Here is a 21,597-nt window from a genome sequence, read left to right on the forward strand (position 1 = left end):
CACATGAGAGCAGTTATTTTATAGGAGGTCTCTAGTAATGTGTCCTCAGGGACCACAAAGCGCAACTCTGTTAAAGAGGATCTGTCACCAGTTTATCAATTCCCTATCTCCTAACTAACTAATAGTCGCTATGATGCTGATAACTATAATGTAATTTGTTGTTTTAAAACTATTATTTGCAAAGTCGTGAGCATTTTTCTAAATATGATAATGTGGCTCTAATAGCCAAACAGGAGGTGACTTTCTTTTCACTCTGGGCGGTGTAAGGTTTTCTGTAGGACGCTGTCCAATCAGCTTACAGCTTCTCCCCCTTCCCTGCCCAGCAACACAGCCTGATCATATAGAATACAGCTTACATTCCCGACTGTGTATTCAACTAGTGATATCTCTGGTTGTTTCACAGCTAGAACTGCGATCCTGGTGTCACATGAAAGAATCTGCTCTTTTATGAGACACTAGAACCGCTGTTCTAGGTGGTCCACAGCCGGAGATATGGCTATTTGAAGTGATCCCCTTTCCTCCAGCCTGTCTCTCACACAGAGTGAAGCAGCTTCATGCTGATAGGACAGTGTCAGAGGCTGTGAGGTAGCTCCACCTCTCTCACACAGAGTGAAGCAGCTTCATGCTGATAGGACAGTGTCAGAGGCTGTGAGGTAGCTCCACCTCTCTCGCACCGTGTGAAGCAGCTTCATGCTGATAGGACAGCATCAGAGGCTGTGAGGAGGCTCCACCTCCGGAGAATCGCTGGTGGTGACACCCACTTATCTAGTTTAGCTTCATTTACATATTTAGAAAAAAATCTTAACTTTTAAAATAATAAACATTTTGGGACGCAATTTTCACTAGTATCAGTGTGACCGCGCCTATCAGCTAGGAGACAGGGCTTTACTAAACTAGTGACAGAGCCTCTTTAATAAGAGGGGATTATCATTTGTCAAGCATCATTGCTTCATGTATTTCAGCCAAAAAAATTAGTGCATTATAGCTATATTCTATGTACCTGATACACTGGCATATGCTCCTCTAACATTTCATGGCACATGAATGAAACACAAGGGTGCAAGTACCACAGATGTGAGGCAGCCCCTGCATCGGCTAGGATACCCATGAAGAAGGGGTTGCAAGCCTTCTTGTTAACCCATACACAGTATAAGAATACAAAAAGTACCAGCTGTGGAACTAGACAAAGTTTGCAGCAAAATCTTCTTTTTTTTTGTTTTTACATGTGGATTTAACTGATATCCCCTTGTGCTGTGTGATACTCAAGCTCTAGGACCCCCCACTGGCAAAACATTGTCATTCACGCACCAGGCTCTAAGATTTTGCTCTGGGGCCCCCTCTCCTCTATGTCCACTCCTATACTAATGTTAGACGTAATTCTTCATTTTCTATGTAGCACCAAATTTGCTGTCGGACTCTTTGTAAGGTTACACTGGAGGTTGCAGCAGCGAGACAGCGATTAGACCAGAATAAGGCTTTACCTTCTATGTCGTTCAGCAGCATGAGAATCTATTCACAGTATGGTCTATAGTGCCACCTGCTGGACGACATGCATTGATTCTAGACCAATCTATCCTTTGATATATAGACGATGGGGAGTAGTGAAGAAGCTATAAACGTCAAGGAACGAATAGACTAAAAACAAATGGCGATAGAGCGGTGATCAGTCTTTGCTTCCAGACACTTTTGCACGGTTCTGTTGGTAAAGGAGTCTTTGAGAAAAAAAAAAAAAACACGCTGTTTGTTGGCTGCATACATTAAATGTAGCTGTAGCCTCCCATTATACCGACAGATGCCATGAGAGTGTCCTAGGTCGGGTATATGTCGGGAATATGTTTTTTTAACCTATAGAAAGTAGTAGACTAAGCTATTCTATCTAGAAGCATTCGGGTTCCGTAAAAAAAAAAAAAAAAAGCTCAGTTTTTTTTAACATGGGAGCCCGTGTGTGACAGACGCTACTGCATGGCATTTGTCTACCACTTCCGTCATACAGGAGATTTCTTCATGTTATCACCGCTATTACCAATGAGATAGGAATCGTGCATCTCTGGCTCTGCAGGGGTCAGATTTTTAGCCACAATCATGGATTAGTACACATTTTTTACTAAATCCAAATCCTGCTTTTGTCAAGGGCTCATGCTGCTGCGCTGTCTGTTCCCCATACTTTACACTGCATGATTGAATCGGTTGTTGCTTTCCATAACACCAAGGATAAAATGACGATTTTATCCGCTCAGCCACCAGTGAGAAAGATTATCATCAGGCAATTGCACACAGACTGAACCCCGGAATAATAAGGGGGATCTGACGCTTGTGAACAGAAATAATGAGATTTATTTCACAAAAGAAGACCGACATAAAAAAAAAAGTGATACATAGTATATATACACATATACATGCCATTAAAAAATATCCCCACTCCAGTCTGGTCAGACAATGCAGGAAAAGAAGAAAAAAAACAAAACCCAATTAAAACGTCCACTGTGGCAAGGTACCTGCAGAAGTCAGTGCCCAGAGAAGGGAATGCCACCGGGCACTATAACATCAGCCCACCTATCTTATCCAGGATTGTGGTATTCTTTATTCTACGCGCAAAAAGCAGCTCAGATCCTGACGCACTGCTGTGGTTTTCCAGGAGCGGTCACTAGATGGCAGCATACAAGGAGGACTAATACAAAGGTCCCACCGCAGCGTCTCTTCCAGGTGCACCGAGACGCTTGTGCTGAGGTAGTGTTCATATCTCCAGAGCCGGATCACAGCACAATCCACGTGTATCGTACACTGTCCGCCAAAACCTTCAGGGAACAACCTGTAGAAAAGCTCACATTAGAGGCACAACAAAAACCAGAAGAAGTGCTATCCAACCAGGTAAAGGGCGCAATATCCTGCAAATATATAAATCACCACCAGTCACATCAACCAATAGCAGATCATGGAAAATAACTAGAATAGTAGATGGGGGAAAAAAAAAAAAGATGGGGTGGGGGGTAGCGGGAGACTTTGCTGTACCTTTATGTAGCGCCTCATTGGTCATACGATTCACATATCTGGCGCTGCTTTCTGGAACCAACCATTTCATGACCGTGTCCACGCAGCTTTTCCGGTACGAGCTCCAAACGCTGCCACTGAGTGAACAAATAAGGTGAATGAGAAGCGAAAGGCCTCTGAATGGAAACCGTTTAGGCAAAAATGGAGTACGAGGGAACAGAAGTGAGGACGTTATTTACCTGGTCTGGCCTTTCACCTCCGTGAGGTCACCCACGCTCAGGGTGCTGAAGACTCCAGTGTGCAGGTCCCAAGCAACTTTTAAGCTTGTGTGATGAGTCTTAGGCCTATGGAAGCAAACATGTCTCAGCGAGGCTCAGCAGATAAGACACGGCACAGCCAGCTCCTAATGCCACCCACCTGAGCTGAGCGTCCTCCTGCGGAGCAGGAAACGCCAGGAGCAGGAGGCCGATGTTCATGATCACCTGGTTAGTGTCAGGACACATCTGCCGGTAAAGAAATCAACTACAGATCACTCGATCCCTGGTCTCCATTCCTCTCCTAATATCAGGACACTGCCCGCTCACATTCATGATAAGGAAGCAGAGATACTACCTTGGGTGGACTAGGAACTATCGGATTTTAACACTTTGCTGAACAGACCTAAGGCTTCAGGACCGTGCAAACAGAAAGACATCCATGTTGTATTTAATCCGAGCTACCAACTGCGATCCTATGTAAAGATTTATAGAACATAGACATATAGAGAACGCTCACCTCTAGGATGACAATATCATAGTCACTGAAGGAGCAGAACTGCGGAGACCAAGAGGCATCATGTCGAATCACTTCATTTATGACGTATTCAAAGTCCAGGGTGAGTTGCTCCACAATGAGATGTTGGCCCTGGGAGGGTTTCAGAGAAAATGGGACACGACCGGGGTCAGAGACAGTAAATAAGGGTGAAAGAAACACAGCAGCGAGTGGCTCTTCACCTGGAAGGAGGCCTTGTCATTCAATGGTTTCAGGTGTCGTCCCTTCAGATCAGTGACCAGGAAAGGCAGCAAGATCTTGTCATCTTCATATTCTGCGGAGACTGAAAAAATGTAAATGTGGCCAACCCCCACTTCAAATCAGATCTATGAACACATTAAATCCCACAGATCGTATACCCTCCGTAACCATATACATAAGGTGGTCGACTTTCCCCCTCCCCAACTCTCTCACCGCTCTCTTGATCAGTCTCCGTCACCTCCCCGAGGACATATCGAAATTGTGTGTAGTTAACGTAGCTCGGTTCCTCTGTGTGACTGTTGGACCTCAGGGACCCTTCGTTGATAGGACGGTGCCATGTGGGAGAATCTGGGTCGGAGGGCTGTGAAGGACTCGGTTTGCTTGGTCCGGCTCGTTCTCCTTTGTCTTCAGCCTCCAACCCAGATGCCTCTCGGGCTCGTCGAAATATACCAGCCACAAATTCACGAGCACGGGTGACGGCTGGGGGGGTTCCAGGAGGAGTGGTAGAGCAGGACTCCGAAGGAAGAGGAGAGTGGCTGCTCGAGGAAGGGACACAAGGACTGAATGAGGAAAAGGTGGCAGGTGCAATGTGTTGGTTCTGTTTGCTGTACAAAATTTGGCTGGATTCTTTGTCACCTAAAATGATAAACAATGACACACAAAAATCAGGCAAAAAAAAAAAAAAAAAAATCGAAAAGTGCTGGAAAGAGTGCAAAGACCGAGGTCGGCGCCGAAACCAGGGAAAGAGGCCGAGGGCAGAGACAGGCTCACAGTAGAGGAAAAAAAACAGTAGCCAGAAAGTACTTACATTGCTCACCAGCTGGGTGCACGGATATTGCACAGGCCACGAGGGAGAAACTGGTATTAAGAAGAACCACATGGTCTTTCTTGAGCTGAAATGCCGGCTGGAACGTGGGGAAAGGATAAACCACCTGATACTTCGTATGAAGCATGAAGCTGTGCAGCAGACAAGGACCTAGACATAGAGGCAGTGTATTATATACTGGTATATCAATGACATGATCATCATCCGCAGCTCGCGTTCTACATATGAGGCCGGTACCTTGTGGAGAGGCCCTGCAGTCCGTGCAGGGAGAGGTTGGCGGTGCAGACACGATGCTGATATAAATATCTCGATGGTTCTCATCGCTCATCATGTTCATTAACATCCCATTGCCAGATGTGCTGAGAAAGAGCGCAGAGAATACGTAAACCTTTCAGGACGGACACAGCGAATTCTTCTTAACCCTTTCCCGCCGCAGCCATTTTTCGGATTTTCACTTTTGATTTTTCCTCCCCACCTTCCAAAAGCCATAACTCTTTTTTTTATTTTTCCATCAATATTGCCGTATCAGGGCTTGTTTTTTGCGGGACGAGTTGTAGATGTTCACCGCACCATTTTATGGACCATAAAATGTAGTGGGAAACGAGAAAAAAATATATATGTGGAGCGGAATAGGAAAAAAACAGCGATTCCTCAACCTTTTGGGTGGTTTTGTTTTTACGGCGTTCACCGTACGGTAAAAACGGCATGTTAACTTTATTCTGCGGGTCAATACAATTACAGCGATACCAAATTTATATCGTTTTCTTTATGTTTCACTACTTTTACAAGGAAAAAAAACTGAATGTAAAAAATTAAATTTGAGTTTTGTCGCCACATTCTGAGAGCCAGAACGTTTTTATTTTTCTGTCGATTTAGCCGTGTGAGGGTTTATTTTTTGCGGGGAGAGCTGCAGTTTATATTGGTACCATTTTGGGGTACGTGAGACTTTTTGATCACTTTTTATTTCATTTTTTGTGGGAGAAGGGACCAAAAAACAGCAAGTCTGATGTTAATTTTTTACGGCGTTCACCGTGCGGACTAAATAATGATATATAGTAATAGTTCAGACTTTTACGGACGCGTCGATACCAGTTATGTTAGCTTTTTAATTTTTTTACATTGTTGTTGAGGGAAAATGGGGAAAAAGTGTTTTTTTGAGCGTTGAATTTTTTTTATTTGTTAAAAAAACAACTTTATTTTACTGTTTTTTACTTGTCCGCCTAGGGGACTTTAACCAGCGATCGTTAGATCGCTTGCACGATATACTGACAGTCTGATTTCTGACAGTCTCCTATGAAGCCCTGCCTGGGGGACTTCGTCAGGCCCCCAGGCAGCTGTGCCAACCAACAGCTCCCCCCGATCTCGCCGTGGTGGGGGGGGGGGGGGTTTGGGAAGTTACAGGGGGTCGCCCCCCTGTTTTTAGTCACTTAAATGGCACGATCGCTATTGAAAGAGGCATTTAACGGGTTAAACAAGCGGGATTGCGCTCGAACGGGATCCCGCTAGTTACCCGGAAGTGTCGGCTGTAACACACAGCCGACACACTCGCTCTATGGACCGGTCTCAGCCCGTGAGCCCGCTCCATATTCCCCCACCCAGCGTGCGCCATATATACGGCGGATGTCGGGAAGGGGTTAAAGAAAACCAATAGGAGAGTAAAAGTACCAGCGAGAACTTAGCTGCTTCCATTAAGACTCACTTGAAGCCAAACACGATGACTTTGGAGCTGTCGCTGGGCCACTCACATACGGTCAGGTACAAATCACTATAAATCTCCTCATCCTGGAAGAGACGGACTTGCCGCACCTAGGAGCGGGACATGACAGGTGTGGAGGGTGTAATGACCTTGTGGATTGATATTCTGTATACAGGACAGTGAGAAGTAAAACACGGGTTGGGCAGAGTGACACGAGTACTCACCAGGCGCAGTTTGCTGTGTACTTGGAACTGCCACCAATAGAGGTGATAGGAGTAAAAGGAGAAATCATCATCTAAAACATCGCTGGTGTAGGACAATACAAAGCGTCCGCATTTGGAGAACCCCAGGAAAACGTGACTGGAGGAGGAAAACACAGAACACAGACTAAGACCTGGGAAAGTGGTAATGGAGCCGCACAGGAAAACAAAACACCTCACGATTCTTCTACTATCCGCTGCAATCAGCGACTCCAGCTTAGCTGCACAGTCTAATGGAGTCTAAGGTAGTCTGAAATCCAAGTCCTGTCTTATCAGAGGCTCAGGAGGATGCTCTGTTTTTCCACCATGATTTACACTACAGCTCTGCTTGTTCTGGCTGCTATGCAAGTATCAGGACATCTGGAGTTAATTTTTCTTACAAGGCATATCATCAGTTTTAGGCGGAATTCACACGACAGGGATTCCCGGCCGGGTGCCGGCCGTTCATAAATCGGCCGGCACCCGGCTGCATTAGGAATAATAGACCCCTAATGGGGCTATTCACACGACCGATTTTTTGACGGCCGGGAAAACCGCCCGTCAAAAAATAGGACATGCTCTATTTTCAGCCGGGTGCCCGGCCGCCCGGCTCCCATAGAAGTCTATGGGGCCGGGTAATACACGGCCATCACCGGAATGTGTTCCGAGTGATGGCCGGGTCTACCGTCGCTCGCGCACTCTCTCTCCTCCTCCTCACAGTGCAGAGTGCATGTGAGGAGGAGGATCTTTTATTGCTCGCTGTAGGAGTCGGAATCCCCAATCCCCGGCTGGGGATTGGGGATTCCGCTACAGGAGAAGTGAGTGACTACACTGTCCATATATGGACACAGCGAAGTCACGCACTTCTGCAGCGGAATCCCCGACTCTATGGCCCGCTACAGGAGAAGTGAGTGACTACACTGTCCATATATGGACACAGCGAAGTCACTCACTTCTGCAGCGAAATCCCCGACTCTATGGCCGGGGATTCCACTACAGGAGAAGTGAGTGACTACACTGTCCATATATGGACATTGAAGTCAGTGACTTCTCCTGGAAGGGGGGGGGGGGATGGGTGCAACCTACAGGGGACTGTGTGGCATCACCTACAGGGGGCAGGGTGGCATCACCTACAGGGGGCAGGGTGGCATCACCTACAGGTAGCAGGGTGGGTGGCATCGCCTACAGGGGGCAGGGTGGGTGGCATCGCCTACAGGGGGCAGGGTGGGTGGCATCGCCTACAGGGGGCAGGGTGGGTGGCATCGCCTACAGGGGGCAGGGTGGGTGGCATCGCCTACAGGGGGCAGGGTGGGTGGCATCGCCTACAGGGGGCAGGGTGGCATCGCCTACAGGGGGCAGGGTGGGTGGCATCGCCTACAGGGGGCAGGGTGGCATCGCCTACAGGGGGCAGGGTGGCATCGCCTACAGGGGGCAGGGTGGCATCGCCTACAGGGGGCAGGGTGGCATCGCCTACAGGGGGCAGGGTGGCATCGCCTACAGGGGGCAGGGTGGCATCGCCTACAGGGGGCAGGGTGGCATCGCCTACAGGGGGCAGGGTGGCATCGCCTACAGGGGGCAGGGTGGCATCACCTACAGGGGGCTGGGTGGCATTACCTGCAGGGGGCTGGGTGGCATTACCTGCAGGGGGCTGTGTGGCATCACCAACAGGGGGCTGGGTGGCATTACCTACCAGGGGGGCTGTGGCATTATCTACAAAGGGCTGTGTGTGGCAACAAATTTAAATGAAATTCATCCGATTTTAAAACGGACAGGGAAAAAAACGGATGCAAATCGGGTCCAAATCGGCCGGAAAAAACGGCAACTCGGCCCGGAACGGAATCGGAACGGATGCAAATCGGATGCAAACCGGCCGGGAAAATCGGCCAAAAACGGCCGATTTTCCCGGCCGACACTCGGACCCTGTCGTGTGAATGAGGCCTTACCTGGAGTGTTCCTTTAAGTAGAGCGGAGGCCAGCAACAATACACAGAAGAAAAGGGCTATGATACAAAGTAAAGCTCCTCAGCTCCTTTGACACAGGTCAGATTTCCGTAACTAAAAATCCACAACTAAGGCTGCGTTCACATCTGGGTCAGGGCTCTGTTCCCGACCGACACAAACGGAAAGCAGAGGTTTCCGTTTCCATCACCATTTATCTCCGTTGTGCTGGGGTTCCGTCGTTTTGAAGGAATCAATAGCGTAGTCGACTACAGTATTCATTGCGTCAAAACGACGGTACCCCTGCATCAATGTCGATGGAAACGGAAACTTATAAATTCTGTCGGAACGGAGCCCTGGCGCATATGTGAACGCAGCCTTAAGTAAACAATTATTACCCCTTTCGCAGGAACTCCTCGTCCACAATGTTGCGCAGAGACACGCAGAGGCGAGGCGGCAGCTTCCGGAACAACCGAGGGGAAAGTTGTCCTGTGATCTGGAAGAAATAAAAAAGGGTTATTTTTAATCATGGTGACTACAGACAAAATGTAAAACAGATATATAGCTTGGTAATCCCCAAATCAGATAACGGTGGTCCCCCGAAGTTATCAGCAGGGAAGCGGCCAGTGAGCCCACATTTACCAGCAGAGAAATGAATGGAGCATCCGTGTAGTAAACGTGTCAAATACGCAGGCGGTTGTTTTTTTGCGTGCTTTCTGTGCATTTTTTTGGCTCGCAATTAGGACTCTCATTGACTATGGGAATTAGGTGCGTTTTCGGATTTCAGAAGAATTGACCGGACACTTCTTTTTTTTTTTTTTTTACACAACGCGTTTTTTTTAAACACGCGCATAAAAAAAACTGTTGTATGCATGAACGATGCGCTTTCCCATTGATGTCAATGGGAAGCTTAAAGCATGTGTTTTTTTACGTGTCTGATATACGCCGCGTGAACAGGGCCTAACCATCCAGAGAGAGACACTTTGCAGCAACTTTCCACTCTGGTTTAGAGAGGGGGTCCCAAAAGGGCACATGAATAGTCGGTGTCTAAAGCAGTCAAGCCCTTTATATCCCTCACCCCTCTGCTGCTGCCGGCCTATAATCACCTCTTCTGCATGTCGTCTTCTCCCTATAGCGAGAGACTACGCTGTCTACACATGGAATAAACACAACGAGGCAGATTTACTATTGCGATGCACATCACGCGCAATATTTATTAACCGTTTTGGACACTATATGCGCCTCGTTTGCGGCCTAGACCGAAAGGGGCCGCAGTCTAGCAAAAAGGTGGCATGGCTTAAAATGCGCGCAAAAAATACTGCCGTAAACTAAGCCAACCAAGAGGCGGTTATAAGGAAGAGAAAGGTGTCTGAAATGTCTAGCAAGATGCGCCAAATAACGTATCATATATAGCGTGCACCATGCTAGCCTCATGCACACGACCGTGTCCCGTCCGTGATCCGTGGAAAGAAAAGACATGTCCTATCTTTCTACGATCGGAAAGTTGGGTCCGCTTTCACAGACCCGATTCACTTGTTAAATTGAATGGGTCCGTGAAAACTATGGGGCGCCACTTGGATGCCGTGAAAAACAGCCCGAGTGGCACTCGGTCGTGTACAACGGGCATAAATCTAAAGACAGTGTTAGTAAATCTGCCTATTGGAGTACAATTATCAAAACCGTCTAAAAGAAAAACTAGCCTTGTTGCTCAAAGTAACCAATAGCATTGCAGCTTTCATTTTACCAGGGTAGTTTAAGAAACGAAAGTGTAGTTCTGATTGGTCGCATGCAGTTGTCGATTGTAATATTACTTATGCTAATCCCCAAGTGGCTCATGACGCCGCTGCACCATTATCAAGTCCAACTCAAGCTTTACCTGCGGCCTAGTGGAGGAAAGCTGGACTATGGGGCCTAGTGGAGGAAAGCGGGACTATGGGGCCTAGTGGAGGAAAGCGGGACTATGGGGCCTAGTGGAGGAAAGCGGGACTATGGGGCCTAGTGGAGGAAAGCGGGACTATGGGGCCTAGCGGAGGAAAGCGGGACTATGGGGCCTAGCGGAGGAAAGCTGGACTATGGGGCCTAGCGGAGGAAAGCTGGACTATGGGGCCTAGCGGAGGAAAGCTGGACTATGGGGCCTAGCGGAGGAAAGCTGGACTATGGGGCCTAGCGGAGGAAAGCTGGACTATGGGGCCTAGCGGAGGAAAGCGGGACTATGGGGCCTAGCGGAGGAAAGCGGAACTATGGGGCCTAGTGGAGGAAAGCTGGACTATGGGGCCTAGTGGAAGAAAGCGGGACTATGGGGCCTAGTGGAGGAAAGCTGGACTATGGGGCCTAGTGGAAGAAAGCGGGACTATGGGGCCTAGTGGAAGAAAGCGGGACTATGGGGCCTAGCGGAGGAAAGCTGGACTATGGGGCCTAGCGGAGGAAAGCTGGACTATGGGGCCTAGCGGAGGAAAGCTGGACTATGGGGCCTAGCGGAGGAAAGCTGGACTATGGGGCCTAGCGGAGGAAAGCTGGACTATGGGGCCTAGCGGAGGAAAGCTGGACTATGGGGCCTAGCGGAGGAAAGCTGGACTATGGGGCCTAGTGGAGGAAAGCGGGACTATGGGGCCTAGTGGAGGAAAGCGGGACTATGGGGCCTAGTGGAGGAAAGCGGGACTATGGGGCCTAGTGGAGGAAAGCTGGACTATGGGGTTAAGTTATTTACTGTTCTATGACCGTTTTCTAGAGTAAAAAAGTCCCAAATGTACCGGGGAGAGGAAGATGTCCGCCCCCATCCGAAGTACGCAAGTGTGATTTTCTTATATTAGGAAGAATCCTGAGGCTTTCTGAACATGTGAACTGGAGGTTGTGGGACAGGAGCTGCATGCAAACAACCGGACGCATGAAAAGTGCTGCAGACAGTAAAGGGACAACGCCCGGGTTATAATATCACACGCTCTGCAGGGACTGGTGGATGTCAGCGCAGCAGCAGCCCTTACATATAAAGTAAACTGCTCCCAGGGGAGACCGGAAATTCTACACAGGTGGAGGAAGGTGACCAATCCTGAAACATGACAATTATTAGACCAGTCACGTATCACGGCATCACTAGGCAGAAAACCTATACAGGTAACGCGGTCACAACATCTGATGGCAGCAACTCCACCCGTATCAGTCACCAAGATATCAGACAAACAAACAGCAAAAGTCCAGTCATTTATCTCCTCACGTTATTATTCTCCAGTCATTTATCTCCTCACGTTATTATTCTCCGGTCATTTATCTCCTCACGTTATTATTCTCCAGTCATTTATCTCCTCACGTTATTATTCCCCAGTCATTTATCTCCTCACGTTATTATTCTCCAGTCATTTATCTCCTCACGTTATTATTCTCCGGTCATTTATCTCCTCACGTTATTATTCTCCAGTCATTTATCTCCTCACGTTATTATTCCCCAGTCATTTATCTCTCCTCACGTTATTATTCTCCGGTCATTTATCTCCTCACGTTATTATTCTCCGGTCATTTATCTCCTCACGTTATTATTCTCCGGTCATTTATCTCCTCACGTTATTATTCTCCAGTCATTTATCTCCTCACGTTATTATTCTCCAGTCATTTATCTCCTCACGTTATTATTCCCCGGTCATTTATCTCCTCACGTTATTATTCTCCGGTCATTTATCTCCTCACGTTATTATTCTCCGGTCATTTATCTCCTCACGTTATTATTCTCCAGTCATTTATCTCCTCACGTTATTATTCTCCGGTCATTTATCTCCTCACGTTATTATTCTCCGGTCATTTATCTCCTCACGTTATTATTCTCCAGTCATTTATCTCCTCACGTTATTATTCTCCGGTCATTTATCTCCTCACGTTATTATTCTCCGGTCATTTATCTCCTCACGTTATTATTCTCCGGTCATTTATCTCCTCACGTTATTATTCTCCAGTCATTTATCTCCTCACGTTATTATTCTCCAGTCATTTATCTCCTCACGTTATTATTCTCCGGTCATTTATCTCCTCACGTTATTATTCTCCAGTCATTTATCTCCTCACGTTATTATTCTCCGATCATTTATCTCCTCCTCACGTTATTATTCTCCAGTCATTTATCTCCTCACGTTATTATTCTCCGGTCATTTATCTCCTCCTCACGTTATTATTCTCCGGTCATTTATCTCCTCACGTTATTATTCCCCAGTCATTTATCTCCTCACGTTATTATTCTCCGGTCATTTATCTCCTCACGTTATTATTCTCCGGTCATTTATCTCCTCACGTTATTATTCTCCAGTCATTTATCTCCTCACGTTATTATTCTCCAGTCATTTATCTCCTCACGTTATTATTCTCCAGTCATTTATCTCCTCACGTTATTATTCTCCAGTCATTTATCTCCTCACGTTATTATTCCCCAGTCATTTATCTCCTCACGTTATTATTCTCCGGTCATTTATCTCCTCACGTTATTATTCTCCGGTCATTTATCTCCTCACGTTATTATTCTCCAGTCATTTATCTCCTCACGTTATTATTCTCCAGTCATTTATCTCCTCACGTTATTATTCTCCGGTCATTTATCTCCTCACGTTATTATTCTCCAGTCATTTATCTCCTCACGTTATTATTCTCCAGTCATTTATCTCCTCACGTTATTATTCTCCGGTCATTTATCTCCTCACGTTATTATTCTCCAGTCATTTATCTCCTCACGTTATTATTCTCCGGTCATTTATCTCCTCACGTTATTATTCTCCGGTCATTTATCTCCTCACGTTATTATTCCCCAGTCATTTATCTCCTCACGTTATTATTCTCCAGTCATTTATCTCCTCACGTTATTATTCTCCGGTCATTTATCTCCTCACGTTATTATTCTCCGGTCATTTATCTCCTCACGTTATTATTCTCCAGTCATTTATCTCCTCCTCACGTTATTATTCCCCAGTCATTTATCTCCTCACGTTATTATTCTCCAGTCATTTATCTCCTCACGTTATTATTCTCCAGTCATTTATCTCTCCTCACGTTATTATTCTCCAGTCATTTATCTCCTCACGTTATTATTCCCCAGTCATTTATCTCCTCCTCACGTTATTATTCTCCAGTCATTTATCTCCTCCTCACGTTATTATTCTCCGGTCATTTATCTCCTCACGTTATTATTCCCCAGTCATTTATCTCCTCACGTTATTATTCTCCGGTCATTTATCTCCTCACGTTATTATTCTCCAGTCATTTATCTCCTCACGTTATTATTCTCCAGTCATTTATCTCCTCACGTTATTATTCTCCAGTCATTTATCTCCTCACGTTATTATTCTCCGGTCATTTATCTCCTCACGTTATTATTCTCCAGTCATTTATCTCCTCACGTTATTATTCTCCGGTCATTTATCTCCACACGTTATTATTCCCCAGTCATTTATCTCCTCACGTTATTATTCTCCAGTCATTTATCTCCTCACGTTATTATTCTCCAGTCATTTATCTCCTCACGTTATTATTCTCCGGTCATTTATCTCCTCACGTTATTATTCTCCGGTCATTTATCTCCTCACGTTATTATTCCCCAGTCATTTATCTCCTCACGTTATTATTCTCCGGTCATTTATCTCCACACGTTATTATTCTCCGGTCATTTATCTCCACACGTTATTATTCTCCGGTCATTTATCTCCTCACGTTATTATTCTCCGGTCATTTATCTCCTCCTCACGTTATTATTCTCCGGTCATTTATCTCCTCCTCACGTTATTATTCTCCAGTCATTTATCTCCTCACGTTATTATTCCCCAGTCATTTATCTCCTCACGTTATTATTCTCCAGTCATTTATCTCCTCACGTTATTATTCCCCAGTCATTTATCTCCTCACGTTATTATTCTCCAGTCATTTATCTCCTCACGTTATTATTCTCCAGTCATTTATCTCCTCACGTTATTATTCTCCGGTCATTTATCTCCTCACGTTATTATTCTCCAGTCATTTATCTCCTCACGTTATTATTCTCCGGTCATTTATCTCCTCACGTTATTATTCTCCAGTCATTTATCTCCTCACGTTATTATTCCCCAGTCATTTATCTCCTCACGTTATTATTCTCCGGTCATTTATCTCCTCACGTTATTATTCTCCAGTCATTTATCTCCTCACGTTATTATTCTCCAGTCATTTATCTCCTCACGTTATTATTCTCCGGTCATTTATCTCCTCACGTTATTATTCTCCAGTCATTTATCTCCTCACGTTATTATTCTCCAGTCATTTATCTCCTCACGTTATTATTCTCCAGTCATTTATCTCCTCACGTTATTATTCTCCAGTCATTTATCTCCTCACGTTATTATTCTCCGGTCATTTATCTCCTCACGTTATTATTCTCCAGTCATTTATCTCCTCACGTTATTATTCTCCGGTCATTTATCTCCTCACGTTATTATTCTCCAGTCATTTATCTCCTCACGTTATTATTCTCCGGTCATTTATCTCCTCACGTTATTATTCTCCAGTCATTTATCTCCTCACGTTATTATTCCCCAGTCATTTATCTCCTCACGTTATTATTCTCCGGTCATTTATCTCCTCACGTTATTATTCTCCAGTCATTTATCTCCTCACGTTATTATTCTCCAGTCATTTATCTCCTCACGTTATTATTCTCCGGTCATTTATCTCCTCACGTTATTATTCTCCGGTCATTTATCTCCTCACGTTATTATTCTCCAGTCATTTATCTCCTCACGTTATTATTCTCCGGTCATTTATCTCCTCACGTTATTATTCTCCAGTCATTTATCTCCTCACGTTATTATTCCCCAGTCATTTATCTCCTCACGTTATTATTCTCCAGTCATTTATCTCCTCACGTTATTATTCTCCAGTCATTTATCTCCTCACGTTATTATTCTCCAGTCATTTATCTCCTCACGTTATTATTCTCCGGTCATTTATCTCTCCTCACGTTATTATTCTCCGGTCATTTATCTCCTCACGTTATTATTCTCCAGTCATTTATCTCCTCACGTTATTATTCTCCAGTCATTTATCTCCACACGTTATTATTCTCCAGTCATTTATCTCCTCACGTTATTATTCTCCGGTCATTTATCTCCTCACGTTATTATTCTCCGGTCATTTATCTCCTCACGTTATTATTCTCCGGTCATTTATCTCCTCACGTTATTATTCTCCAGTCATTTATCTCCTCACGTTATTATTCCCCAGTCATTTATCTCCTCACGTTATTATTCTCCAGTCATTTATCTCCTCACGTTATTATTCTCCGGTCATTTATCTCCTCACGTTATTATTCCCCAGTCATTTATCTCCTCACGTTATTATTCTCCGGTCATTTATCTCCTCACGTTATTATTCTCCGGTCATTTATCTCCACACGTTATTATTCTCCAGTCATTTATCTCCTCACGTTATTATTCTCCGGTCATTTATCTCCTCCTCACGTTATTATTCTCCAGTCATTTATCTCCTCACGTTATTATTCTCCGGTCATTTATCTCCTCCTCACGTTATTATTCTCCAGTCATTTATCTCCTCACGTTATTATTCTCCGGTCATTTATCTCCTCACGTTATTATTCTCCGGTCATTTATCTCCTCACGTTATTATTCTCCGGTCATTTATCTCCTCACGTTATTATTCTCCAGTCATTTATCTCCTCACGTTATTATTCCCCAGTCATTTATCTCCTCACGTTATTATTCTCCAGTCATTTATCTCCTCACGTTATTATTCCCCAGTCATTTATCTCCTCACGTTATTATTCTCCGGTCATTTATCTCCTCACGTTATTATTCCCCAGTCATTTATCTCCTCACGTTATTATTCCCCAGTCATTTATCTCCTCACGTTATTATTCTCCAGTCATTTATCTCCTCACGTTATTATTCCCCAGTCATTTATCTCCTCACGTTATTATTCTCCAGTCATTTATCTCCTCACGTTATTATTCTCCGGTCATTTATCTCCTCACGTTATTATTCTCCGGTCATTTATCTCCTCACGTTATTATTCCCCAGTCATTTATCTCCTCACGTTATTATTCTCCAGTCATTTATCTCCTCACGTTATTATTCCCCAGTCATTTATCTCCTCACGTTATTATTCCCCAGTCATTTATCTCCTCACGTTATTATTCCCCAGTCATTTATCTCCTCACGTTATTATTCTCCAGTCATTTATCTCCTCACGTTATTATTCTCCAGTCATTTATCTCCTCACGTTATTATTCTCCAGTCATTTATCTCCTCACGTTATTATTCTCCAGTCATTTATCTCCTCACGTTATTATTCTCCGGTCATTTATCTCCTCACGTTATTATTCTCCGGTCATTTATCTCCTCACGTTATTATTCCCCAGTCATTTATCTCCTCACGTTATTATTCTCCAGTCATTTATCTCTCCTCACGTTATTATTCTCCGGTCATTTATCTCCTCACGTTATTATTCTCCAGTCATTTATCTCCTCACGTTATTATTCTCCAGTCATTTATCTCCTCACGTTATTATTCTCCGGTCATTTATCTCCTCACGTTATTATTCTCCGGTCATTTATCTCCTCACGTTATTATTCTCCGGTCATTTATCTCCTCACGTTATTATTCTCCGGTCATTTATCTCCTCACGTTATTATTCTCCAGTCATTTATCTCCTCACGTTATTATTCCCCAGTCATTTATCTCCTCACGTTATTATTCCCCAGTCATTTATCTCCTCACGTTATTATTCCCCAGTCATTTATCTCCTCACGTTATTATTCCCCAGTCATTTATCTCCTCACGTTATTATTCTCCGGTCATTTATCTCCTCACGTTATTATTCTCCAGTCATTTATCTCCTCACGTTATTATTCCCCAGTCATTTATCTCCTCACGTTATTATTCTCCGGTCATTTATCTCCTCACGTTATTATTCCCCAGTCATTTATCTCCTCACGTTATTATTCCCCAGTCATTTATCTCCTCACGTTATTATTCTCCGGTCATTTATCTCCTCACGTTATTATTCTCCAGTCATTTATCTCCTCACGTTATTATTCCCCAGTCATTTATCTCCTCACGTTATTATTCTCCGGTCATTTATCTCCTCACGTTATTATTCCCCAGTCATTTATCTCCTCACGTTATTATTCTCCAGTCATTTATCTCCTCACGTTATTATTCTCCGGTCATTTATCTCCTCACGTTATTATTCTCCAGTCATTTATCTCCTCACGTTATTATTCTCCGGTCATTTATCTCCTCACGTTATTATTCTCCGGTCATTTATCTCCTCACGTTATTATTCCCCAGTCATTTATCTCCTCACGTTATTATTCTCCGGTCATTTATCTCCTCCTCACGTTATTATTCCCCAGTCATTTATCTCCTCACGTTATTATTCTCCAGTCATTTATCTCCTCACGTTATTATTCCCCAGTCATTTATCTCCTCACGTTATTATTCTCCAGTCATTTATCTCCTCACGTTATTATTCTCCGGTCATTTATCTCCTCACGTTATTATTCTCCAGTCATTTATCTCCTCACGTTATTATTCCCCAGTCATTTATCTCCTCACGTTATTATTCTCCGGTCATTTATCTCCTCACGTTATTATTCTCCAGTCATTTATCTCCTCACGTTATTATTCTCCAGTCATTTATCTCCTCACGTTATTATTCTCCAGTCATTTATCTCCTCACGTTATTATTCTCCAGTCATTTATCTCCTCACGTTATTATTCTCCAGTCATTTATCTCCTCACGTTATTATTCTCCGGTCATTTATCTCCTCACGTTATTATTCTCCGGTCATTTATCTCCTCACGTTATTATTCTCCAGTCATTTATCTCCTCACGTTATTATTCTCCGGTCATTTATCTCCTCACGTTATTATTCTCCAGTCATTTATCTCCTCACGTTATTATTCTCCGGTCATTTATCTCCTCACGTTATTATTCTCCGGTCATTTATCTCCTCACGTTATTATTCCCCAGTCATTTATCTCCTCACGTTATTATTCTCCAGTCATTTATCTCCTCACGTTATTATTCCCCAGTCATTTATCTCCTCACGTTATTATTCCCCAGTCATTTATCTCCTCCCGTTATTATTCTCCAGTCATTTATCTCCTCACGTTATTATTCTCCGGTCATTTATCTCCTCACGTTATTATTCCCCAGTCATTTATCTCCTCACGTTATTATTCTCCGGTCATTTATCTCCTCACGTTATTATTCCCCGGTCATTTATCTCCTCACGTTATTATTCTCCAGTCATTTATCTCCTCACGTTATTATTCTCCGGTCATTTATCTCCTCACGTTATTATTCTCCAGTCATTTATCTCCTCACGTTATTATTCCCCAGTCATTTATCTCCTCACGTTATTATTCTCCGGTCATTTATCTCCTCACGTTATTATTCTCCAGTCATTTATCTCCTCACGTTATTATTCTCCAGTCATTTATCTCCTCACGTTATTATTCTCCGGTCATTTATCTCCTCACGTTATTATTCCCCAGTCATTTATCTCCTCACGTTATTATTCTCCGGTCATTTATCTCCTCACGTTATTATTCTCCGGTCATTTATCTCCTCACGTTATTATTCTCCGGTCATTTATCTCCTCACGTTATTATTCTCCAGTCATTTATCTCCTCACGTTATTATTCTCCAGTCATTTATCTCCTCACGTTATTATTCTCCGGTCATTTATCTCCTCACGTTATTATTCTCCAGTCATTTATCTCCTCACGTTATTATTCTCCGGTCATTTATCTCCTCACGTTATTATTCCCCAGTCATTTATCTCCTCACGTTATTATTCTCCAGTCATTTATCTCCTCACGTTATTATTCTCCGGTCATTTATCTCCTCACGTTATTATTCCCCAGTCATTTATCTCCTCACGTTATTATTCTCCAGTCATTTATCTCCTCACGTTATTATTCTCCGGTCATTTATCTCCTCACGTTATTATTCTCCGGTCATTTATCTCCTCACGTTATTATTCCCCAGTCATTTATCTCCTCACGTTATTATTCTCCAGTCATTTATCTCCTCACGTTATTATTCTCCGGTCATTTATCTCCTCACGTTATTATTCTCCGGTCATTTATCTCCTCACGTTATTATTCTCCGGTCATTTATCTCCTCACGTTATTATTCTCCGGTCATTTATCTCCTCACGTTATTATTCCCCAGTCATTTATCTCCTCACGTTATTATTCTCCGGTCATTTATCTCCTCACGTTATTATTCCCCGGTCATTTATCTCCTCACGTTATTATTCCCCAGTCATTTATCTCCTCACGTTATTATTCTCCAGTCATTTATCTCCTCACGTTATTATTCCCCGGTCATTTATCTCCTCACGTTATTATTCTCCGGTCATTTATCTCCTCACGTTATTATTCTCCGGTCATTTATCTCCTCACGTTATTATCCCCCAGTCATTTATCTCCTCACGTTATTATTCTCCGGTCATTTATCTCCTCACGTTATTATTCTCCAGTCATTTATCTCCTCACGTTATTATTCTCCGGTCATTTATCTCCTCCTCACGTTATTATTCTCCAGTCATTTATCTCCTCACGTTATTATTCCCCGGTCATTTATCTCCTCACGTTATTATTCTCCGGTCATTTATCTCCTCACGTTATTATTCTCCGGTCATTTATCTCCTCACGTTATTATCCCCCAGTCATTTATCTCCTCACGTTATTATTCTCCGGTCATTTATCTCCTCACGTTATTATTCTCCAGTCATTTATCTCCTCACGTTATTATTCTCCGGTCATTTATCTCCTCACGTTATTATTCCCCAGTCATTTATCTCCTCACGTTATTATTCTCCAGTCATTTATCTCCTCACGTTATTATTCCCCAGTCATTTATCTCCTCACGTTATTATTCTCCAGTCATTTATCTCCTCACGTTATTATTCTCCAGTCATTTATCTCCTCACGTTATTATTCTCCGGTCATTTATCTCCTCACGTTATTATTCTCCAGTCATTTATCTCCTCACGTTATTATTCTCCGGTCATTTATCTCCTCACGTTATTATTCTCCGGTCATTTATCTCCTCACGTTATTATTCTCCAGTCATTTATCTCCTCACGTTATTATTCTCCAGTCATTTATCTCCTCCTCACGTTCTTACTCTCCGGTCATTTATAGTTCCCTCCCCGTATAATAATTACCTTGACTCGGTCTAGTTGACGAATAATATGGTCCCTCGGGCCCCATTTCCGGCTACCGCTGCTCCGGTCCGATTTCGAGCTCGGCGCCATTTCCCCGCCGGTGCCTTCGCTTCCGGCAACAAACTCCGCCCGCGTTTCCGGTGACGTAATGACGCCGAATTTTGAGCTCCGTCGTTGGATAGAGTTGAACTTTATGCTGATGAAATGTGATTGGCTCAGCGATACGTTCTGCGGCAATATTGTCGAATAGGTGACTCGGGGCGTGACCGGTCTCCATGGTAACCGGCTAGACACTAAATCACTGAAAGCGGCTGGTCATGAGGATCACTGAATGCCCCATAACAATGTACCAGTCACAAGAGCTCCCATAACAATGTACCAGTCACAAGAGCTCCCATAACAATGTACCAGTCACAAGAGCTCCCATAACAATGTACCAGTCACAAGAGCTCCCATAACAATGTACCAGTCACAAGAGCTCCCATAACAATGTACCAACCACAAGAGCTCCCATAACAATGTACCAATCACAAGAGCTCCCATAACAATGTACCAGTCACAAGAGCTCCCATAACAATGTACCAGTCACAAGAGCTCCCATAACAATGTACCAGTCACAAGAGCTCCCATAACAATGTACCAGTCACAAGGGCTCCCATAACAATGTACCAGTCACAAGACCTCCCATAACAATGTACCA

At 43.9% G+C, this 21,597-nt stretch overlaps 1 protein-coding gene across 2 annotated transcripts; it reads right to left on the minus strand.

Moving 5' to 3' along the window:
- Nucleotides 1-2,311: 2,311 nt before the first annotated feature.
- Nucleotides 2,312-21,077, minus strand: DCAF15 (DDB1 and CUL4 associated factor 15). 2 transcript variants are annotated; one of them, XM_075859156.1, is made up of 13 exons: nt 20,898-21,077; nt 9,096-9,193; nt 6,746-6,881; nt 6,525-6,631; nt 5,063-5,184; nt 4,808-4,975; nt 4,213-4,635; nt 3,981-4,081; nt 3,763-3,891; nt 3,406-3,491; nt 3,228-3,332; nt 3,010-3,125; nt 2,312-2,809 (listed from the first exon to the last, which is right to left on the minus strand). In XM_075859156.1, exons 1-13 carry the CDS (start codon nt 20,985-20,987, stop codon nt 2,754-2,756), a joined length of 1,737 nt encoding a protein of 578 aa, XP_075715271.1. In that variant the 5' UTR covers nt 20,988-21,077; the 3' UTR covers nt 2,312-2,753. The 2 variants fall into 2 exon arrangements, with proteins under 2 accessions (XP_075715271.1, XP_075715270.1); XM_075859155.1 differs by having other exon boundaries at nt 3,981-4,072; nt 20,898-21,054.
- Nucleotides 21,078-21,597: the final 520 nt, after the last annotated feature.

This window comes from Rhinoderma darwinii, chromosome 3 (assembly GCF_050947455.1).
Source record: "Rhinoderma darwinii isolate aRhiDar2 chromosome 3, aRhiDar2.hap1, whole genome shotgun sequence".
NCBI lineage: Eukaryota > Metazoa > Chordata > Amphibia > Anura > Rhinodermatidae > Rhinoderma > Rhinoderma darwinii.

What these genes read in the sequence shown, in the direction of transcription:
- DCAF15 (XM_075859156.1), bottom strand. Translation starts at nt 20,987, where the DNA reads ATGGCGCCGAGCTCGAAATCGGACCGGAGCAGCGGTAGCCGGAAATGG. An exon ending in GTCAACTAGACCGAGTCAAG is followed by an intron (nt 9,194 to 20,897) that starts GTAATTATTATA and finishes TATTTCTTCCAG; the next exon opens with ATCACAGGACAACTTTCCCC. An exon ending in GGAGACTGATCAAGAGAGCG is followed by an intron (nt 4,082 to 4,212) that starts GTGAGAGAGTTG and finishes ACATTTTTTCAG; the next exon opens with TCTCCGCAGAATATGAAGAT.